The sequence below is a fragment of the Botrytis cinerea genome, chromosome 7 (assembly GCF_000143535.2).
Source record: "Botrytis cinerea B05.10 chromosome 7, complete sequence".
Taxonomy (NCBI): domain Eukaryota; kingdom Fungi; phylum Ascomycota; class Leotiomycetes; order Helotiales; family Sclerotiniaceae; genus Botrytis; species Botrytis cinerea.
Genome location: NC_037316.1, coordinates 519,704 through 539,623, shown reverse-complemented (window position 1 = coordinate 539,623; position 19,920 = coordinate 519,704). Strand labels below are relative to the sequence as shown.

General features: G+C 43.3%; 6 protein-coding genes across 6 annotated transcripts; 4 read left to right on the top strand and 2 right to left on the bottom strand.

The window, feature by feature from the left end:
• Positions 1-475: 475 nt before the first annotated feature.
• On the bottom strand, positions 476-2,642 carry BCIN_07g01470 (hypothetical protein). Its single transcript, XM_024693862.1, has 3 exons — positions 2,272-2,642; positions 1,462-2,211; positions 476-1,405 (listed from the first exon to the last, which is right to left on the bottom strand). Exons 1-3 carry the CDS (start codon positions 2,366-2,368, stop codon positions 780-782), a joined length of 1,473 nt encoding a protein of 490 aa, XP_024549651.1. The 5' UTR covers positions 2,369-2,642; the 3' UTR covers positions 476-779.
• Positions 2,643-4,952: 2,310 nt separating this feature from the next.
• Positions 4,953-8,602, top strand: BCIN_07g01460 (hypothetical protein). The gene is made up of 2 exons (XM_024693861.1): positions 4,953-5,719; positions 5,771-8,602. Exons 1-2 carry the CDS (start codon positions 5,633-5,635, stop codon positions 8,513-8,515), a joined length of 2,832 nt encoding a protein of 943 aa, XP_024549650.1. The 5' UTR covers positions 4,953-5,632; the 3' UTR covers positions 8,516-8,602.
• Positions 8,603-8,982: 380 nt separating this feature from the next.
• On the top strand, positions 8,983-11,857 carry BCIN_07g01450 (hypothetical protein). The gene is made up of 3 exons (XM_001551423.2): positions 8,983-9,175; positions 9,233-11,120; positions 11,187-11,857. Exons 1-3 carry the CDS (start codon positions 9,111-9,113, stop codon positions 11,538-11,540), a joined length of 2,307 nt encoding a protein of 768 aa, XP_001551473.1. The 5' UTR covers positions 8,983-9,110; the 3' UTR covers positions 11,541-11,857.
• A 1,367-nt stretch (positions 11,858-13,224) lies between these two features.
• Positions 13,225-14,626, top strand: BCIN_07g01440 (hypothetical protein). The gene has a single exon (XM_024693860.1). It carries the CDS (start codon positions 13,376-13,378, stop codon positions 14,486-14,488), a length of 1,113 nt encoding a protein of 370 aa, XP_024549649.1. The 5' UTR covers positions 13,225-13,375; the 3' UTR covers positions 14,489-14,626.
• Positions 14,627-14,730: 104 nt separating this feature from the next.
• Bcsec62 lies at positions 14,731-16,783 on the bottom strand. Its single transcript, XM_001551427.2, has 3 exons — positions 15,896-16,783; positions 15,282-15,844; positions 14,731-15,219 (listed from the first exon to the last, which is right to left on the bottom strand). The coding sequence occupies exons 1-3, from the start codon at positions 16,674-16,676 to the stop codon at positions 15,028-15,030; spliced, it is 1,536 nt and encodes a 511-aa protein (XP_001551477.1). The 5' UTR covers positions 16,677-16,783; the 3' UTR covers positions 14,731-15,027.
• A 344-nt stretch (positions 16,784-17,127) lies between these two features.
• Positions 17,128-19,839, top strand: BCIN_07g01420 (hypothetical protein). Its single transcript, XM_024693859.1, has 2 exons — positions 17,128-17,473; positions 17,532-19,839. Exons 1-2 carry the CDS (start codon positions 17,408-17,410, stop codon positions 19,428-19,430), a joined length of 1,965 nt encoding a protein of 654 aa, XP_024549648.1. The 5' UTR covers positions 17,128-17,407; the 3' UTR covers positions 19,431-19,839.
• Positions 19,840-19,920: the final 81 nt, after the last annotated feature.

The window sequence follows — 19,920 nt, the reverse complement described above, 5'->3', positions numbered from 1 at the left end:
TCGATGATGCAGCTTTTTCTATTTTTATTTTATTTTTTTGTGGTAAAAAGGGAACGAACGGTAAATAACTTCTTGACTTGATGATGAAAACGAATCTGCTATCTATTTATCTATTTATCTATTTATCTATTTATCTATTTATCTATTTATCTATTTATCTATTTATCTATTTATCTATTTATCTATTTATCTATTTATCTATTTATCTATTTATCTATTTATCTATTTATCTATTTATCTATTTATCTATTTATCTATTTATCTATTTATCTATTTATCTACCTGTCCTATCACTAACAATACTCTCTGAGAATACCCAGCCAGCTAGGTGAGTTCTCGCAATAACTTCCAATAACCTCATCAACTTGCCAAGCTACTTCTTATTTCAAGACTTGAAAACTACCCACCTCTCTATACTTAAACTATCATATCTCAAGTAAAGACAATACAATATCAATTAAAATCGACCACATTATGTATACATAAATCCGCATCCTCATTACTATATCTTGAATATGTATATCTAAAATCACAACGCCGAAAATAACAATAGGTGGTATCATAAAGGAAGTGTCCTGACCCTTTTTCCCCCTTACAAAAAACTTTGAGAAGAACCAGTATCCGAATCATCCAGATCGAATAGACCGACCGACCGTACCATCCATCCATCCATGTATACCACCGAGCAACCAGACCTCCATATCCCAATCTCCTTTCCTTTCCTTTCCCGCCAACCATTTAATATTTATACAATACAACTCAAGAAATCTCTCGATTTCTCAAATTGCGACTCCGACACTATCTTTTCCATATCCATAAGCCATACTCCATCTTGCCTCCTCACCCTTTTCACTTCCACCGAATGTTCTCGCTCCATCTCTACTTGGTGGCGCTACCTGCAACCCCTTACTATCCGCACCGATTCTCACTTCATACCCCAATCCACGCGCATATCTAGGCCCATATCCCAGACTTGGACTATCACTCCAACTCGTCGCTTCGTAATCTTCATTGCCGTCAACTTCACTCCTGATACTACTCACACTACTAACACTGTGTGGATTATGAACTTCTTTGACTTCAATGCATTGATAAAAGCCATCTCTAGATGTTACGGGTCTGGGAGTGTTGGTAACGGAATCGAGGGACATGTGGCGGGAGTGTTGCTGTTCCGAACCAGATGGGAATAACCAGGAAGAGACCCGCGATAGAGATTTTCTTTGATTTATAATTTGAGGTGTTTGGAGGACTAATGGGAGAGGGGGAGGTAACGGACGCTCTTTAAGAAGCTTGGGTGCGTGCAGAGAAGAGTCTAGGGACTTCATGCGACGAGGACGAGAGGGTGCGGTTTGAGGACGATGATCGATATGGTGGAGTGGCAGCTCGGTGATGGCTGGCATGGGTTCTTTGAGTTTGTTAGAATTGTCACATTAGAATATAATGATGTAATCAGAGACCTACCTGTGAACTCCGAGTATATACTCTCGCGTCTTTCTTGTCGGCTTTCGGCTCGGCTTGCACGACTTACCGGTCGACTGGGTAGATAAATACTTCGTCTCTCGATAGCATCATCAAGTTCTTTTAACTTTTTGTCCAATTCCATATTCTCTAGTAACGCGGACTTGACTCTCTCATACGCAAGTGGTTCTGTATTTGCTCTCAATCGTGTAGGACGTTCGTGAGGCAAATCATTTGACAAAGCATTCAACAACTCCTCAGTGTTCATTGATCTCCTTTCCATGACTGTCGATAGGACTGGCTTTCTAGGTACCCTAAATTCCAACGCTGACTCGCTTCTCATATGAACTAAAGGACGATTCGTCTTGTCTTCATTGAAGTGAGGTCCAAATTCAGGCAGTGGTGATAATCGATTTCCTGGTAAGTATATACTCAATTCCAACGGTCGCAATCTCGGTTCTTTTCGAAGTACGACTCGTTCGGGCTCTCTCACATAACTCGTTTCCGTATGATGTTGGAAGTTATATGGCGCACTAATCACCATTCGATTGGAAGCACGAGATGATGCATTTCTTTTCAAAGTAAAGCTGCTTCCACGACTTGACGTCCTCGATCGAGTTCTCGCTCGCTCCTTTCCTCGAGTATCTGGTCTTTCAAAAGCAGATGCTGTTGGTGGCCTTTCTGGAGATTGTGACAATGGGGGAGATATTAATTGGGGCTGTCCATTTATTATTCGCATTGATTTCTCTGGTTCTTGATATTTCGTTAGAATTTCACGCTTTCAGACTCGAACGTTGTCATTTGTTTGCTTACCACAGCTCTCCACTTCGTCCCCCGCCGCACAACAATTGATGGAAGATGTTAACCATGCCATTTGCGCATCAGTGAGAAACCTGCTCAAAAATTGCATGACCACGACTTCATACCGAACACGATTTGGATTAAATGTAAAAGAAAGAAGGACAGAAGACAAAAGACAATAGACAATAGAAAACGAGAGTGAGAATATTTCCAAAGGGAAACAAGCAGGAAACAACCAAGTGTAAAGCTAAGAGAGCATCATTGCGAAAGTATCGAGGAGATTTGAAGAATGTGATAACTCTATCTTAATGATTGGGTATCTAGGCATAAATGGGAACGTCGTACCAGACCGTCAAAGATCGAGACGCCCGAAAAAGCCTCTTCGAAATTGAAAGCAAAAGGCACCCCGAATTTGCGTTTCTTCGCAGCGGGTAAATATTGCATTGTAAGGCTTGCGATGGTGGTAGATGACCCATGATTATCCCACACTACCCATGATGACCCACGATTGCCCCATGGCGTGCAGATGCATTCTCGCACTTGCTTGCAGTTACGCACAATTGTTTCTGTTGGTGCATGGTGATAGGTTGTGACGAGATGGGGTGGGCGGGGTTGGAAGGGGAGATGGACCGCTAGATTGGCCAGTGGGCGGCAAAGTTACCCAGTCGATTGAAAGGATTTGCCCCGACAGGAATGGTCTCTTGCCATTTTCTCTCATTTGGGTGTCCTCTGATGTCCTTGAAAGGAATGGAAGGATTGAAAACTGGATGGCTGCGAAGACAATTCAAGCAATGCAATACTTCTGTACCTTGCAGGACAACATTTTGGTACTAATGCAAGAAATAGCTCGAAGCTATTTTATCGCTATATGCATGTTTCTCGCTCTAACATGCACGATCAGGTCGTTCAATGAGCGTTTTCTGTGATGAAGAAATCCGTGCGTTTTGACACCCAGGACGATCCGGCAGAGAGCAAGCTACCTAGATGTGATGAGATTTCCACACGATGTGATGGGTATTTTTAGTTTCTATCACGGTGCAAAGCTAAAGCTGCATGCTGGGATCTGCCCAGTGACGCAAAGTTTGATGAAGGTGGCTCATTACTGAAATGTATTGTCGATGATCATCAGGTACATGCTAACAAGAGGACCTAGGTGTTTACAATGGTACATCACCAACGCTTCACATCATCACGGCCATCGAAGCGGAAATATAAGATTTGAAGGAACGAGAAGGATTCTGATATGTGAGTAGCATGCCGTAAAATAGTGTTTCTGAGTCACACACGGGAGCGATTGTGTGCCACACATCGTGTATCGTGTATCATGTATCATGTATCATGGATTTGTATAATTGTGTATTGATCCCATTTGTTCGACCCAGGATGAGACAGAATGTGGCCATTAGATCTTTCGCTATCTTTCCTATCTTTGTAGAGACACGGTAGCGACGCGGGGTATTTGTATCTGACACACGTGTTGATCAATCTCTGAATGTTGGCCAAGAAACTCTTGGAAAAGCATGAATTAGGTCAGGAAAACTCTCTCGGCCGGTGGTAGATGTGTGTGGGAGCTGTGCCAGTGAGTGAGTGAGTGAGTGAGAAGACGAGGACAATTCATCATCGATAAAGGAGAGCGAGGTAAGCTACGAGAAAGGCTATTTATCATTGACATGATTCCAAAATACGGGACTCTCTTCCTCTCATTCACCAACCATCAAAAATATGTTTCTAATGTTCGATTGAGAAGAACAGCCAAGTATGAATACCGGCTTCGCCGAGCTCAGAAGTATATAACATGGTAAGCACTTCGATTATAAATCTCACTTCCACGCCATCCGTATATGCCACCATACTGCACAGTAAGAAAAGCTCAATAATGGATGCGGCGTGTTTGAGAAACCATGCTCATGCAGGAGTTGTCTTCTAGATCGCCATAGATCCTGACTGTACATGCTTACTATAGTAATGCCTAATAGCCATCACACTCAGGATTCTGTATGGTGGTCGCCGGCAGCTTGAATAAGGTTACCTCAGCTTAAAGCTTGATATTCACAAGTTTCCATTCTTCGGAAGAATCGATTTTGCAAGCCCCAGTATCGGTCGGCAATCTTGACCCAGAGCATTTTGATTGTTGTTGGAAATAGACTCGAGAGGCTTTTTGCAATGCTCGGTAGTGGTCCACAGTCATCTTGAGCCTGGTCCAGCTGTTTGTTGTTGGATCTTTTCCGATCAAATGAAATAGATCATGCCGGGAGTGATTTTTAAACAGTGGTTTCATGATTATGCAGTAGAACAGAGAGGATATCTGGCTGTAGGTGGTGTGATCTCTCGTATATATTCACCATATGAGCCACCAACAATTGCAACTAGATGGAAGGGGGTGGGGTGATGTCGAGATCAAATGCTGGAGGCGCAATCCCATGATTGAAGAAAGAGAGAGATCTTGATAGACCCATCCAGTGACAGAGAGAGCAACTGTTAAATAACTAGCGACCATCTACTTTGATTCGATTGACAGGTACGAAACTGATAAAAATGGAAACACGATGGTAAAGTACAGAATCCTATTGGCACCCAAATTTTCCGATGTGGCTAGGGCTTAGGGGGCTGATATAAGGCTACTGCACGAGAAGCTTAATTTGGAGATGGGCCCCCCTTTGTGCAAACAAACCCCAATAAGTCTCTTACAATATGTGAGAGAGGCATTTGTTTGACTAGTCATATTCTCACCAAACCCTCAGAATCAACGGATCTGGGGGCCATCTTTGAGGAAACGTTTGGGTTTATCGTGTGCTATTGGTTGCGCAGGCCTGCAATGTTCAGGCCCCTCATTATGGCGCAGATGCGCAGGACCAACGCACACCGCGGGAGATCCAAGTGGATCGATCTAGTGTCCAGATCTCAAGTAAGTGGTATCGTGAAATACAGTATGAAGTTCCTGATCATTCTTAAAGGAAGTCACAAGTGCCGTGTTTCGTTCTTGCTGTACTCTACTCACCGATCATTCCTTACTTTTCTCAACACTTGACTTAGTTGTGCTGTTCTAGCGAAAAATCATTTTGATATTACTCGGTCATTTTTAGATCCCTCTCGTTGCTTTCACACTTCTCTATGATTCACACAGCACTATTATAAAATGCTTTATTCATTCATGTAAAGACTCGCTCTTTCGCATCAGACGCTCTTTACGTTTGGTACCACTCCTCAAGGGAAGCAGAGGATGTGTGCGTATCTCTGAATTCATCACTGCTAATATGCATGATCACATATAACAGTCCAACTATTTTACTATTTCCTGGTCGGTTGAGGACTCCACGATCATGAGATTGAAGCCGACTTCTAACGCCTTTCGATTTTATTTGACACCTTTCTAATGTATCTTTACACTGCCCTGTTTGGGCTCATGACGGGAGTGGTAGCTCAATCTACTGTAGATTATTCACAACATGTTCTCACATCAGTAAGTTTATACAATACCCAATACCAGAGTTTTACCTAATGTGTTTTCTAGAATGGCGAGGCCAGTGGAGGCAATACTTTCCCTGGAGTTTCTTTACCTTTTGGGATGGTCAAGCTTGGGCCTGACATGTTCACGGGAAGTGATAGCTATTCTGGAGCTGCATTACGTGGCAACTTTACCGGATTTTCCATGATGCACGAGAGCGGAACTGGGGGATCACCGAAATATGGTGTTGTCTCACAGATGCCGATACTTGGGAATATAACCAACCCACTGGTTAACCTGAATGATACTCGAGCCTCTGCCGATATCACATCGGTAGGATATTACAAAGCCTCGCTAGGAAGTAACATCACTGTCGAATTGGGAGCAACAAGTCGTGCGGGCTTTTATCAATACACATTCCCGGAGGGAAGAGGTACCCCAAACGTAGTTGTTGATGTGTCTCACGTATTACCATCCTACCGAAAACAAGGCCTTTCTCAAAATTACCTTGGCGGAAATATTACCGTACTAGAGGATGGGCATTATGAAGGATCTGGTGATTATAACAATGGATGGAATATGGCACCTGACTGGAGAATATACTTTTGTGGCTACTTCGAAAGCCCCGCGACGACAAAGACATTTACCGGAACGAGCCTCAATGGAAGCGCAGTTGCAAGTTATGATACGGAGAGATCAGCTTCTTCCAAAACTCGACTGGGAGCCGTATTCAGCTTCAATACTACAACGGTAGTCTCCAGAGTAGGAATATCTTTTATGTCATCAGCCCAGGCCTGTGAAAACGTCAATTCACAAATACCTTCTGGTACAACGCTCTCCACCTTGACCAATGATGCGAAAAATGTCTGGAATACCGAGGTTTTATCCAAAGTCACGACTACCGAGACCAATAAAACCAATTTGCAGTTGTTATATAGTTCCCTATATTTCATGCACCTACTACCATCCAATCGGACTGGGGAAAACCCACTCTGGATTTCATCAGAGCCATACTATGATGATACCTTTACGACTTGGGATCTATTTCGGTGTACTTTTTCGTTACTTCATATACTTCAACCGGTAGCATATGAGGAGTATATCCGATCATTGATTGATATATTTCGATTTGAGGGTTATATGCCAGATGCCAGGTCCTCAAATTTTAATGGCGCAATACAAGGGGGGACTAACTCTGATAATGTGCTAGCTGATGCCTATGTAAAGGGAGTAAGAGGGGCAGTGAATTGGACCACCGGTTATCAAGCTATGGTCAAAGATGCTGAAGTTACCCCAGCTAATAATAACGATCCTCGAGACAATTCATCTTCGACAAAAGAAGGTCGTGGAGCACTTCCCGATTGGTTACAGCATGGGTATATTACACCAAAATATGGCCGATCTGTGTCTCGAGCTGTCGAGTATTCTTTTAACGACTTTTCCCTTTATCAAGTAGCGACTGGGTTAGGAATAAAAGACGACGCAATGAAGTATTTGAAGAGGTCCCGTTATTGGGTAAACCACTGGAACCCAAATGCTACTTCTCTAGGGTTTAATGGATTTCTTGTTCCTAGAAGTGCTTTAGGATTTATCAAGCAGGACCCACTCTCATGTGGTGGATGTTATTGGGGAGATGCTTACTATGAAGCACTGCCTTGGGAATATTCTTTCAACATGCATCATGACATGAACACACTGATCGCATTATCAGGTGGACCATCAACATTCGTCAATCGTCTTGACACCATGTTTAAACCTGGAATCAACACCTCTGGGCGCTCCTCAGCATTCAACAACACGATTTTTAACCCAGGCAACGAGCCATCATTCACCACACCTTACTTGTATAATTACGTGGGAAGACAAGATTTGAGTGTGATGCAATCCCGATACATTGCAAAGTCATATTATTCACCTACACCTGGTGGGTTACCGGGGAATAGCGATGCTGGCGCAATGGAATCATGGTTAATTTGGAATATGCTTGGTTTATACCCTATGGTAGGGCAAACCACCTTCTTAATTGGCAGCCCATGGTTTGCCAACACAACTATTCAACTTGGTGGCGGAAAAACACTTGCTATGACCACTGTTAACGGATCCGAGTCTTCCTTCTATGTCCAATCTCTCAAAGTTAATGGGAAACCATGGAATCAATCATGGCTTACCTGGAACGATGTCTTTGCGAATGGTGGAACAATGGATTTTGTTCTTGGATCTCAACCCTCCAATTGGACAACGGGGCCAGCACCACCAAGTCCAGCGAGCATGGTCAGCGATACTGCCGATCCCAACAGTATTCTGACGCCGGTGCCCACAGCTCCCGATCCTAAGTCCCATAATGGCTTTGAGAGAGAGAGGAAAAAAGCAATGATGAGAATGATTGCTTTTGTGATTTTAGCTATAACTGTAGTAACAATTTCTTGCGCAGGAATTTGGCATTGGCGAAAAAGAAATGCTACAACGAAAGTTGATATTGTTGATCAAGAAAAAGGACCTAAACAGGCAGATGTGTCTGCACGAGAAAATGAATCTAGTAGCAAAGGCTACAAACAAAAGTTAATGAGATGGATTAGATGGATACCAAATGGTGCTCCAAAGAGGGATTTGAATAGGTCAATCACTACCAAGAATGACGTTGGGAGTATCAGTGAAGATACTATGGTTGATATGAAAGACTCAGACAATCAAAGTCCTGGGAAAGCACCTATGATTAAAGTGAAAGGAGTGCATGAGACTTCATCTGAAGAAGCTCTTGAACCTTGGACGCCCTCTGGAACAAACAGAAGGATATTTGATGAGAGGAGCTAGACTATAAACGAATAACGAAAACAAAAGCTGCACATATACTAGATGATTAGATGTAAATTTAAATAATAGAAAGACGATAGATTCGTATAAGAATAGATTTGTATAAGAGCAGGTCCTTCATACTTCATGTTTTCTGTATGATGATTGTATTCACCAGGGTGATGTGCCGTTTTTCACTTCTGGTTGGAGTGAACTGTCAACTAACCATCGACTGTTGTAGTTTTCAGCTCTGGTTCCAATTTCATTTGAACTAGACCGTCGTACATTGTATAGCCAGGTACAAAAAAGATATGTTGGTTTCAAAAATGTCTAGAACAACAACTTTGTATGGTCAACATCATTTTTTACAATAACAGAGAGGCGACTAGGCACTTGGACCACCTCATAAGCTCGGACCACAATAGAGCTTCCAGTTTCCCAAAAGTTTAACGTCCCCGAGGCTCTCGATAATTTATTCCCAAAGTCAAACTGTTTGTGCAGACAGCCATGAATTTATGATCGCAAATCAATAAGTTTACTGAAAACAAATTGATACGAAGAAGTAGGGACCCTCCTTTCAACAGCATACTGCAACAAAAAGAATCACACGTTCAAGATGTTGTTTCCAGAAGAAGATGCAGGAGAATTGAAGAAATGGATTATAAAGAGACTGGAAAATACGTATGTTCAGCTTCAATTTGCGTCACCCTATAGATATGATATTGATTTTCTTTATAGATCAGATGCAGATGCTGATGTTCTTGCCGATTATGTTCTTGCTTTATTGCGACATGATGGAGACATCAATACAGTTCGACAACTTTGCATGGCTGAAATTCCCGATTTCTTGAAAGAGGATACATCAATTTTCGTCCGAGATGTCTTCGATGCTCTCCAATATAAGACATATTTGAGTGGTGGACCTCCTCGTCGCAATTCGCAACAATTCGCGCCACCTACCGGTCCATCAGCTCCAGCCTTCAATAATCCAAATATGGGACCTTCGATGGGTCATCAAAACGGTTCCCGAAAGCGCGCATTTGACGGACGAGGTGATGGAGACTCTCAAATGTACATGGGGGGCGCAGACCAGAATTCGCGCTCATTTAAACAACCTCGAAGAGGTGGCGCGGCAGGACGTGGAGCTTTCGACAATTTCAATAATGGCAGAGGAGGATTTCAAGGTCGTCCACAACATATGCAAATGCCGAACGCGCAATTCATGTCTAACATGCCTAATATGCCAGGTTCTCCAACGGGCTTACCTCTCGATCCAAACAATCCAATGGCAGCTATTCTTGCTATGCAGCAGGCTATGGGTGCGATGGGTATGCCTCTTCCACAAGGTATGCCAGGATTTCCTCCTAACGGAGCCAATCAAAATAGAGGACACCCAGGTCCAACGGGCCAGAGGAAACAAAGATGTCGGGATTACGACCAAAAGGGATTTTGCGCGAGAGGAAATACTTGTATGTTCGAGCACGGTCAAGATTCGATATATGTTCCTGGAGGCGCTGGCAAACCTACAGACGAGTACGATCCAAGCAATGCGTCGCTTATGACCGGAAGTCAGAACCAGAATGATAACAACCAAAGACCGCCACCATACAACGGCTTTGAAAACAACCGTGGTGGTATGGGACGTGGCAGAGGGCAGTCTATGGGCAGAGGCGGATCGCAAATGCATTCTAACAGAGGTGCGAGACGATCAGAGTTCTCATCAGATCGAGCAAACTTCAATAAGAACAACACTACAATCGTAGTAGAACAAATTCCAGAAGACAAGTTCTCAGAGGAAACCGTTCGAGAATTTTTCTCTCAATTCGGAACCATCAAGGAGGTAGAAATGAAACCATACAAACGACTGGCATTGATCACATTTGATGACTGGAATGGGGCGAATTCAGCATACAGCTCACCTAAGGTCATTTTTGACAATAGATTTGTAAAGGTCTATTGGTTCACAAATAATGAAGCGCTTCCAAAACCCCCTGCTAATGGACCATTCAATGGCGCAAATAACAACGGTGCATCTGGCCCAGTCCCTGCAAGAGAGACGGATGAACCTCAAATTGATATCGAGGAATTCGCGAAAAAGCAGCAAGAAGTACAGAAAGCCCACGAGGAAAAAATGAAGAAAAAACAGGAAATGGAAGCCACTCGTAAGGAGCTGGAGAGACGCCAAGAAGAGCTTCTGAAAAATCAAGCTGAGGAAAAGAGAAAGTTGATGGAAAGACTTGCAGCCAAGTCTGGTAAATCTGTATCCCCAGGTCTTAATACAGAGGGTGGTTCTCCCGCACCTGCACCTTCATCTCAAACAGAAGCCTTGAAGAAACAACTTGCTGCTTTAGAGGCGGAAGCTCAATCTTTAGGGCTACCAAGTCTGGATAGCCCTCTTTCTGATGATACATGGGGTGGACGAGGTCGCGGACGTGGTGGCTATAGAGGAAGAGGTACTTTTGCTCCACGTGGATTTCGAGGTGGCTTTAGAGGACGTGGCGGTGCTGCTTTTGGTGGTGGTGCTCCGGCCCGCTATAATCTTGACAATCGAACGAAGAAAATTGCCGTTAGTGGTGCCGACTTTACAAATCCTCAGATAGATGAGAGTTTGAGAGAGCATCTTTTGGTATGACTTCCTTCCCCTCCCCTCAGAATTTCCGTCGAAACACTACGTGTGCTAACAAAATCTCAGGGTATTGGCGAATATACTGAACTCACAAATACGCCAAGCGGTTGTCAAATCACTTTCAAAGATCGTCATATAGCTGAAAAATTCATGTATGGGCTTCAGAATGGCGAAATTCCATCAGTAGGGAGGGTTGAACTATCATGGATTCAAACGCCCCTACCACCGATTACATTGCCAAACACTCAGAGCTCAACCGGAGGTGGTAACGCAGAATCAGATTCCAAGATGGAAGGTGCAATGGAAGGTGATGCCATGGCACAAGATTCTAATTCAATGGGTATGAGTGGACACGGTGGTGAGAGAGAGATGCAAGAAAACATCGATTATGATGTTGCGGGTGATGACGATTGGCAGTAGATTGAAGGATAAGATGATTAGGGTGAAAATAGGAAAGGGGGTAGGCGGACGAAAAAACATATTCAATAAACATAGGATTGAATGATTGTATAACGAAGAGCATACATCTTGTACGAATTTGGCACTTTTGTAATAATAACCAGAGAGCGAGAGGTGGAGCAAAAGATACCTGGGTGGGTGGGCAGGAAATGCACATAACAGATGCCTTTATCAGGGAGATGATATCTGACTTCAGTTATATGAAATTAAGCATACAGAAGAGACTTGTTGAGAGCTATGCATACGTAATCAGAAATATCATGAATATGGATATCACATGAGCAAGCTATAATAAAGTGTACTCCAAAGTATCGAGTGCCCTTGCATTGTCATTCAAAGATGAGGAAATTTCTCAATTTGTTTTTGATTGATGTATTATAAAGCGTCGAATCACGAGAATTACACAGGGTATATGTCGTACTTGCATCTATTAGTATTGATCGGTATATATCAGGGTTCTAAGTAGGGAATACGTCGAATAGATTCCGAAAGAACTTCATAGTAGTTTAGATAATCAGATATAGCTAACTATTTCAATGTGATCAAAACTAATTATATACTTTGACTAACCCTAGGTATATATTGGACTATATATAATATACCTTTTATTCTACATTCTCATTACTTCTTTTCTAATAAACAATTCTATAATTCTTAGATTCCTTTTCGTTGGATTATAGTTCTTTATTTATTTTAGGCTACGTTGGTAGATTAGTTTCTCTATTTATTTACGCTATAGATCTTGAGTCACGTTACCTCCCTCCGGTGTCCACCAGGCTTATTAGTAACTGTGTCCCTGTGACAGTATATGTGTATTCTGCTTTACCTACACAATTCTCAAGGTATTAATCATTATTGCCATTTCATACATTACAACTGCAGGCAGTAGAAGAGTTGAAGAAGAATCAAAATCTGGAGCGATTGATTGTGATTGGTCGCGAATCATGCGGCGGCATAGATATATCTATATATATCTGTCGCTTACATCATTTTACTCCTATGTTCGTCGTTGATAGTGCGCATGCGAAAATTAAATTCACACCAGTGACACTCACTGTAGTGACAATAAGTCATGAGTAAAAACCCGAAAAAACTCAGATTGTCAACTTCGAGTCAGCTTCTTCTATACACAATCAACTTCCCGTGAATACAAGCTTTTAATTCGCTCTTGCGGATTGACAAAATCCACTTTATCGCTTTTTTTTTTGGGGAGGGGGTTTGAGAGGTTAGCGGGAACTTGAAACGAGGCTTTTTGGCACTTGGGTGGAGATGAGGGATGGACTACTAGGTCTAGTGTTGGTGTTGGTTGATAAGTGAGCCCGGTTGAAATTCGCTAAAACTAACCATAAAATTGTTCTGCGGCAATGAAATTCGATTGTTCTTTTGGAATTTCTTTCGATCTTGCGGAATTCTAAGTTCTTGTAGAAATTCGGTTTGAGAATCGATTCGTCTCTTTGCATATTTCTTTTTTTTCTTTTGTAGAAAATTTAAGAAACTTATATCTTCCTTTTCGAATACCATCATAATTTTAGTGAGCTCGGTTAGATTTTCCGGACCCTCAATTTATACTAGACGGAGTAGGGGGTTGGAATTCCTTTATTTTGTCCACAGGAACCGGCAGGGATGTCTTTACTAATCCTTAAAAGGGTCAAATTTGGGAAACATATAATGTTTTCTTCGGGTTATTTGCACAGATAAACAAAATATAATCCCCATCCCATCTCTCAAACCTCCTCACCTCCACCTTTGATCCTCCACACCCCTACACTCCACAGCATCGGCGAATTCCCCGCAAAATGAAACGAACAACCCGCAAAGCCCTCGTGCATCTCACGCTTTTCTGCAGCGCCCTCTTCCTCATCATCTTCCTCAACCGCTCTTCCAGCAATACCTCTTTCCCCTGGACCCGCATCCGCTACACCCATGATGCACAATCCCGGATCCCCGTCCCCCCTGCACACGGCATCTGTCCCGGGCTCTCCACCGCCACCAAACCGGTTCTCGTCGTCTCCCGCGTCGAAGCCGACGGCGAATCCAGCTGGCTGGATTCGCTCAGCCACAAATATCACATCTGCCTCTACAATATCGATTCCTCTGCTCTGCTAAAATCCTCTCAGAAAGTGCTCCAAGTGCCCGCTAACAGAGCGCATGAAGCCATGCCCTATCTCACATTCCTCATCGATAACTATGCAAATATCCCCGCGACTGGCGCGGTATTCGTCCATGGAAATCGCTATCAGTGGCATAATGATCATCCGCAATACGACAATCTTGATCTGTTATCTCGGCTTGATCTCGAGAGTGCGTTAGCGGAAGACGGATACCATAATCTCAAATGTGATTGGAGTCTCAGCACGTGTAGCGATAAAGCAGTCGCCCAGGGAAGTCTCGAGACGAGTATGCAAGCATCCCTGCAACCGTGGGACAAAAGAGCAGTTTCTGATGCGGCGATGCCGAAGGCGTTGAGGGTGCTATTCGGAGAGGGCAAACAGTTGAGCAGAACGGATGTTGTGAAAAGTCAATGTTGTGCACAATTTGTCGTTTCGAGGAAAAGTATTTGGAAACATGAGAGAGAGGAATATGTGGCGCTCAGACAGTGGCTGCTGAACCCTGATGGCGCACCTAAGGATGATAAGGTAGCGGGCAGAATATTGAGTTATTTGTGGCACGTTTTGTTTTTGGAACAAGACGGTGGCGAGGTTGAGGGAATGGTAGATTTGGATAGACTTAATAGACAGGCTTGTCCAAGTGCACAAAAGTGCTATTGCCGACTCTACGGGAAGTGCGATCTAGATTGTAGGACAACGGGGACTTGTCGAGGACAGTATGTATTGCCGAAAAATCTCAGGCTTCCGGAGGACTATGGAAGACAGTTTGAGCATTTGGATGATCACTCGGATAGTCTTTGAAGTCTGAGAGTTGAAGCTTTTGCATTTTGGATGGAGTTGAAGATTAGACATACATTCGCATCTTGATAGAAAATTAATCATAGAAAACACATAGAAACAGTACATTTGTTAATTAGAATAATGCATTGCACATTCACAACATATTGCGAATACAATAGTACATTAGAATCAGAGAACCAGAGATGGAACTTTGAGTTTTCTTTATAAGAATGTGTTCCATAGCCGAGACACTATGTCTTGTATGGGAAGGCTGCTGCACCTGGTATTTGCTGTCAGAATTGAACCATGATCATCGATAACCACTTGTCAAATGTAAGTTTAAGTGGTACGATTTTACTCAAGATAAATAAATAAATAAATAGATGCAAGTAGAATCAAAAATCTCTAATCGAGATAAAAGAATATTATTTCCTTCCCGATATCCACATAACGCTATTGTACACCAGTGATTTTCCGATCGTCCATAAATCGATCCATCAGCCCATCCATAAATCGCCTTCCAGGTATCATATCACGTAGTAAAGTCATTTACCGCGTAATTACTCTTCATCAAACACCTCTTCAACTCTTGGTGCTAGGTTTCGCTGTGTGGTTTCTCCGGTAGAAATTTGTGCTGTTGATCCTGTCGTGGTTGCCGATGCTGGAGCTGGTTGACCTGTCATTGCTGCTCCAATAGCGCTTGCGCTGGCAGAGGCATTCGACTTTGACTTTTTCTTGCTTTTCTTTTTCTCCTATAAATCATGTTAGTTTTTCCTGCTCAATAACAAGATATTTCAAGGGAAGAAAATCTTACCTCTTGCCATCCCCAGACTGGTCTAAAACTATCGAAGAATCCAACGTCCTCAAACAAATTTGGGTATAACCATAATCCAGGAGGTACTGCAAACATTGTAATACCAAACAGAATTAATCTGAAAATTGCCATCGCAAAGAACAATCCTAATAATCCAAGCATGCCCATACTTAGATACCATACGCCCAATCTCATCTTCATTGGCCAAAGTGGGAACATGACAATTGCAAATACAATCGCTAATGCTCCAGCAGCGTACAATTTCTGTTTGATTTGTGTACCTTCATAAAGCCATACGAAATGGAGCTCCTCCTTGCATTCTTGCTGCGGTTCAATTTTGACAGTCCAAAGTCCTTTCACCCGCTTTGTATTGTGAGCACCAGGGGCATGATCATGACCTTCATGAGGGTCGACTTTAGAAACACGGAGTGCAAGGAGAGAAAGTGGGAGAAGTTTGAAGCAATTTTCGAGTGAAGCGCGATCAGTAATTTCGGGGAGAAGTGGGTTCTTCTTGCGAGCTTTTTCATAAGCTGGTGATTGAATGGCTCGTAGAGCACGTTTCACTGTGGTTGCATGTTAGAAAATGGTTGCAATACAGTAGTGAAAATTCTTACCTTTAAACATGTCCTTTCTTTGACCATTCAAGATACATGTTCTTGCTTTCAAGTCCTGACCCATCAAGAAGTTTGCGAGAGCAACAGCAGCTGGATTCGGAGGACCGGGGTTAATTGGCTGAGTTTGTTGCTGCTGCTGCTGTTGCATTGCAGCTTCTCTTTGTTGCTGCTGTTGGGCCATTGCATCCGCCTTTATCTTTTCCACAAAGTCGGGTACAGACATACCAGCTTTTGCTGCATCCTGAGCCAATTTCTCTTTCATCGCCTGAATTTGTTCTGGAGATGGCTGTTGGCCTTGTTGTAGAGCTTGTTGTTGAGCTTGTTGAGCCTTAATCTTTGCTACAAATTCAGCTACAGGCATTCCCGCCTTTTCAGCGTCTTGAGCTAGCTGCTTCTGCATGGCCTGAATTTGTTCTGGAGATGGCTGTTGGCCTTGTTGTAGAGCTTGCTGTTGAGCTTGTTGCGCCCTAATCTTTGCTACAAATTCAGCTACAGGCATTCCCGCCTTTTCAGCGTCTTGAGCTAGCTGCTTCTGCATGGCTTGGATTTGTTCTGGAGATGGCTGCTGGCCTTGGGCTTGTAATCGGGCTTGATTTTGCGCATTCATCTTTGCTATGAAATCAGGTATCGATAATCCTTGTTGTTTTGCCTGCTGAGCGATTTGCTGCTGCATTATCTGTATTTGTTCGGGACTTGGTTGCGAACCGTCTTGTAATCTGAATTGAATTTGACCTAGTCCTGGTGGTGGCCCTTGTTGGGGATCTGCATCTGGAGAATCCATATTGGAAAATGTAAAGTCGAATACAGTATGTGGTGAATGTAAGGGGAACTTCTGCTAAAAAAATGTGGTTGAAGTGAGTGAACGAGTGAACGAGTGAATCAGTCCACAAAGATTTGTTAAAGTTATCTGTCCAAATCTTTATGTGGTGTGGGTATAAATCGGGTTATACAGCCACACAATGTGGCGGACGTTAACAGGCAGATGAGGTAAGCCGTAACTCGTGAGGCATGCTGGCTGGCATGAACGGTGCACGGCACTTCCAAGGATTGATCAGTTCCTCTGTAGAGTCTGTACATGACTTCCGACAAGGATCTGAGCATCAGCAGCATTAGCAGCATTAGCGTCCTCAGGCATCCGAGCGATACGATCGCCGAACCGAGCTCATCTTCTAAACCTCCACCAGTGCGCCTTCATCATCGATTCGGCTATCCAAATAGAGCTAAAATGACAAGATGAAAACAGAACTTCACATTCTTAGGTTTTATCCGCTTTATACATACCTATTTTGTCGTCGGGAGTCTCTCATGAGAATGATTGATCATTTCCCTATCACTTGAACAGATTACTCTCCTCCTATTCTTTACCACAGTTCACAAATTACATCCCGGTGACCGTGCAAGCTATGACAGCATTCACATTTGTTCGGATACATCGGATGGAAAGACAACAAACAGAGGGGCAGCATCCGCAACTATTGGGCAGAAGACAAACATTGATACTCGCCTTGTAAAATGAGTGAAAGTTATAGACCAGACAATGACGCTTTTCCGGAGTCACCTTATGATATAGCATTTCTGGTGTGTTATGCTCTTCTGATTGGATCAATATGGGCACTCTTGCTAAACTACCCCCTAGTCACAGAGAGATCTGGGCTTAAACATACCAATCAATTATGCTACGGCTCCTGGTGTTTCTTTGACGGCCGCATGTTTCTCATCTCTCAAGTATGAGGATGATGATGCGACTACTTGCATTTCCAATTTATTGGCCAATGGATTCCGGAGACTGGAAGTAGATTTATATTGGGATGAAGCAAGGCAATTATGGAGTTTTTGCCCTGCTGCTGTGCCAATTTCGAGCTCGGATGTTGCCTCTACACCAACTCCAACATCGACGCTTTCATCCACCACAGCCAGTTTAACTTTAGCCCAGCAAACTTCGGATTTGATTCCTAGGCAAAATGCAGCCACGAGCCCTATCATTCCTTCACCAAGTACATTAGATGCAGATGTTACATTTAATTCAAGACCTACTTCCCATAGTTCGTCTACAGTGAACGTAATAGCAAGCTCTCTCGAATCAACCCTTCCTGTAGCCTCTGCAATCCCAAAGCTTTCGAACAAATCGCTGTATGATATTGGAAGCTACACTTGTACTAACACTATCAACCTTGATATGCTAACAAGCCTTCTTTTGGATTGCATACAAGAAACACAAAATAACATTGATGCATATATGTTGACATTGACTCTCAATATCCACGAAGCAAAATCTGGTTTCGGCATTGATGACCCTGCTCCTCAGCCAACCGACCTTCCAGATCCTTCAGAATCTCTAAAATTCCTTTTTGCGTCAAATTTATCAGCATACATATATACACCAAATGATTTAAGGACTGATCGAGCAAATTTAAACACATCTTGGTATCAAGTTGCAGCAAGATATCGACCTGATTTAGATTATTATACTACCGCCACGGGAGAATTTGGTATTATATCCACTGAAGATGGTTGGCCATCAGAATCTTACATTGAGTTCTCTCAAGGCAAACGAATGCTTTTACAATTTGGCTCTGTGGACCCTCAAATGGAGAATTACAATTTCAGTGGAGATGCAGGGACGATCTTTCCTCCAGGCTATCTTAGCAACCGCCGCGACGACGACACATTAGCCAGTGCTGATGGAGTAATAGAAAGCGGTTGCTTCCTTGTGAATGCCACCGAAGACGTTTCTCAAGTAAACTCATCCTGGGCAACAGCAGCAAACATACCCGGATTCGATTATCCCACCGACTCGAATTCCAGCCTCACTTCCCTCCTCAACCTAACATCCTCTCTCACAAACTGTGGTATATCCCCAACCCTCAACACAACCCTCCTCAACACCAGCGCCAACACCAACAACTTCCCCTACCAACACTACACCTACTCCACCATCTGGTCCTGGGCTCCCCACGAACCCCGCTCCTCCAACAGCAGCAACGACAACGACGACTCCCTCTTCCGCTGCGCCACTCTCCACCCCACCACCACCCACTGGCACGTCACCGACTGCTCCACCAAACTCTACGCCGCCTGTCGCGCCCCCTCGCAACCCTACAACTGGACCCTCACCACCTACCCCATCTCCTACTCCTACGCCTCACAAGCCTGTCCCACCCCCTACATCTTCTCCGCGCCACGCACCGCCCTCGAAAACGCCTACCTCTCCCAAACCGCCACAAACCTCTCTCCCGCCCGCGACTTCGACTCCGACGATCCGAAAATCTGGCTCGATTTCAACTCGCTCGATACCAAAAATTGCTGGACCACCGGCGGTCCCAATATCACGTGTCCGTATAGCAATGAAGATAGCGACGATTATGCGAGAGAGAAAGTCGTGGTTGTGCCGTTGGTAGCCACGGTTATTGTTTTGATCATTTTTTTCCTCGTGCTCTGCGTGAATTGCGGAAAGGGGTTTTTGGGGAGGAAGGGCGAGGGGAAGAGGAGAAGGAGGGTTAGAGAGGGCGCGGTGTATGAGGGAGTGCCGGCTTGATTGAAGGTTGGTATGGAGGGGAGAGTTATCTTATTATTATTATTTATGTTTCTTGCTTGTATTTTTTTTGTGTTTTCATGCACATCTATACACAACTATCTACCTACCTACCCATTTTGTAAAGAGTGTAATTATAAACGGCATAGGATAGGATATTGGTTGGGAGTTGGGAATTGGGAATTGGGAATTGGGTCATAATTTTTTTTGTAATACTTCAAACCATAATAACTAAAGTAGATAATAATAAAACCGTTTTGAATAGTTCCATGCATCCATACTTATTATAACCTAGTAGGTGTTAATGGAGACTCAAAACTATCTGGACATTACATTCCATCTCCATGACATTATTCCAAATCTCCAGCTTTTCCAATCTTACCGGCGAGAAATTCTCCCTTGATCCCTTACATCAATAAATCTTTTAAATCTTTTAAATCTTTTAAATCTTTTAAATCTTTTAAATCTTTTAAATCTTTTAAATCTTTTAAAT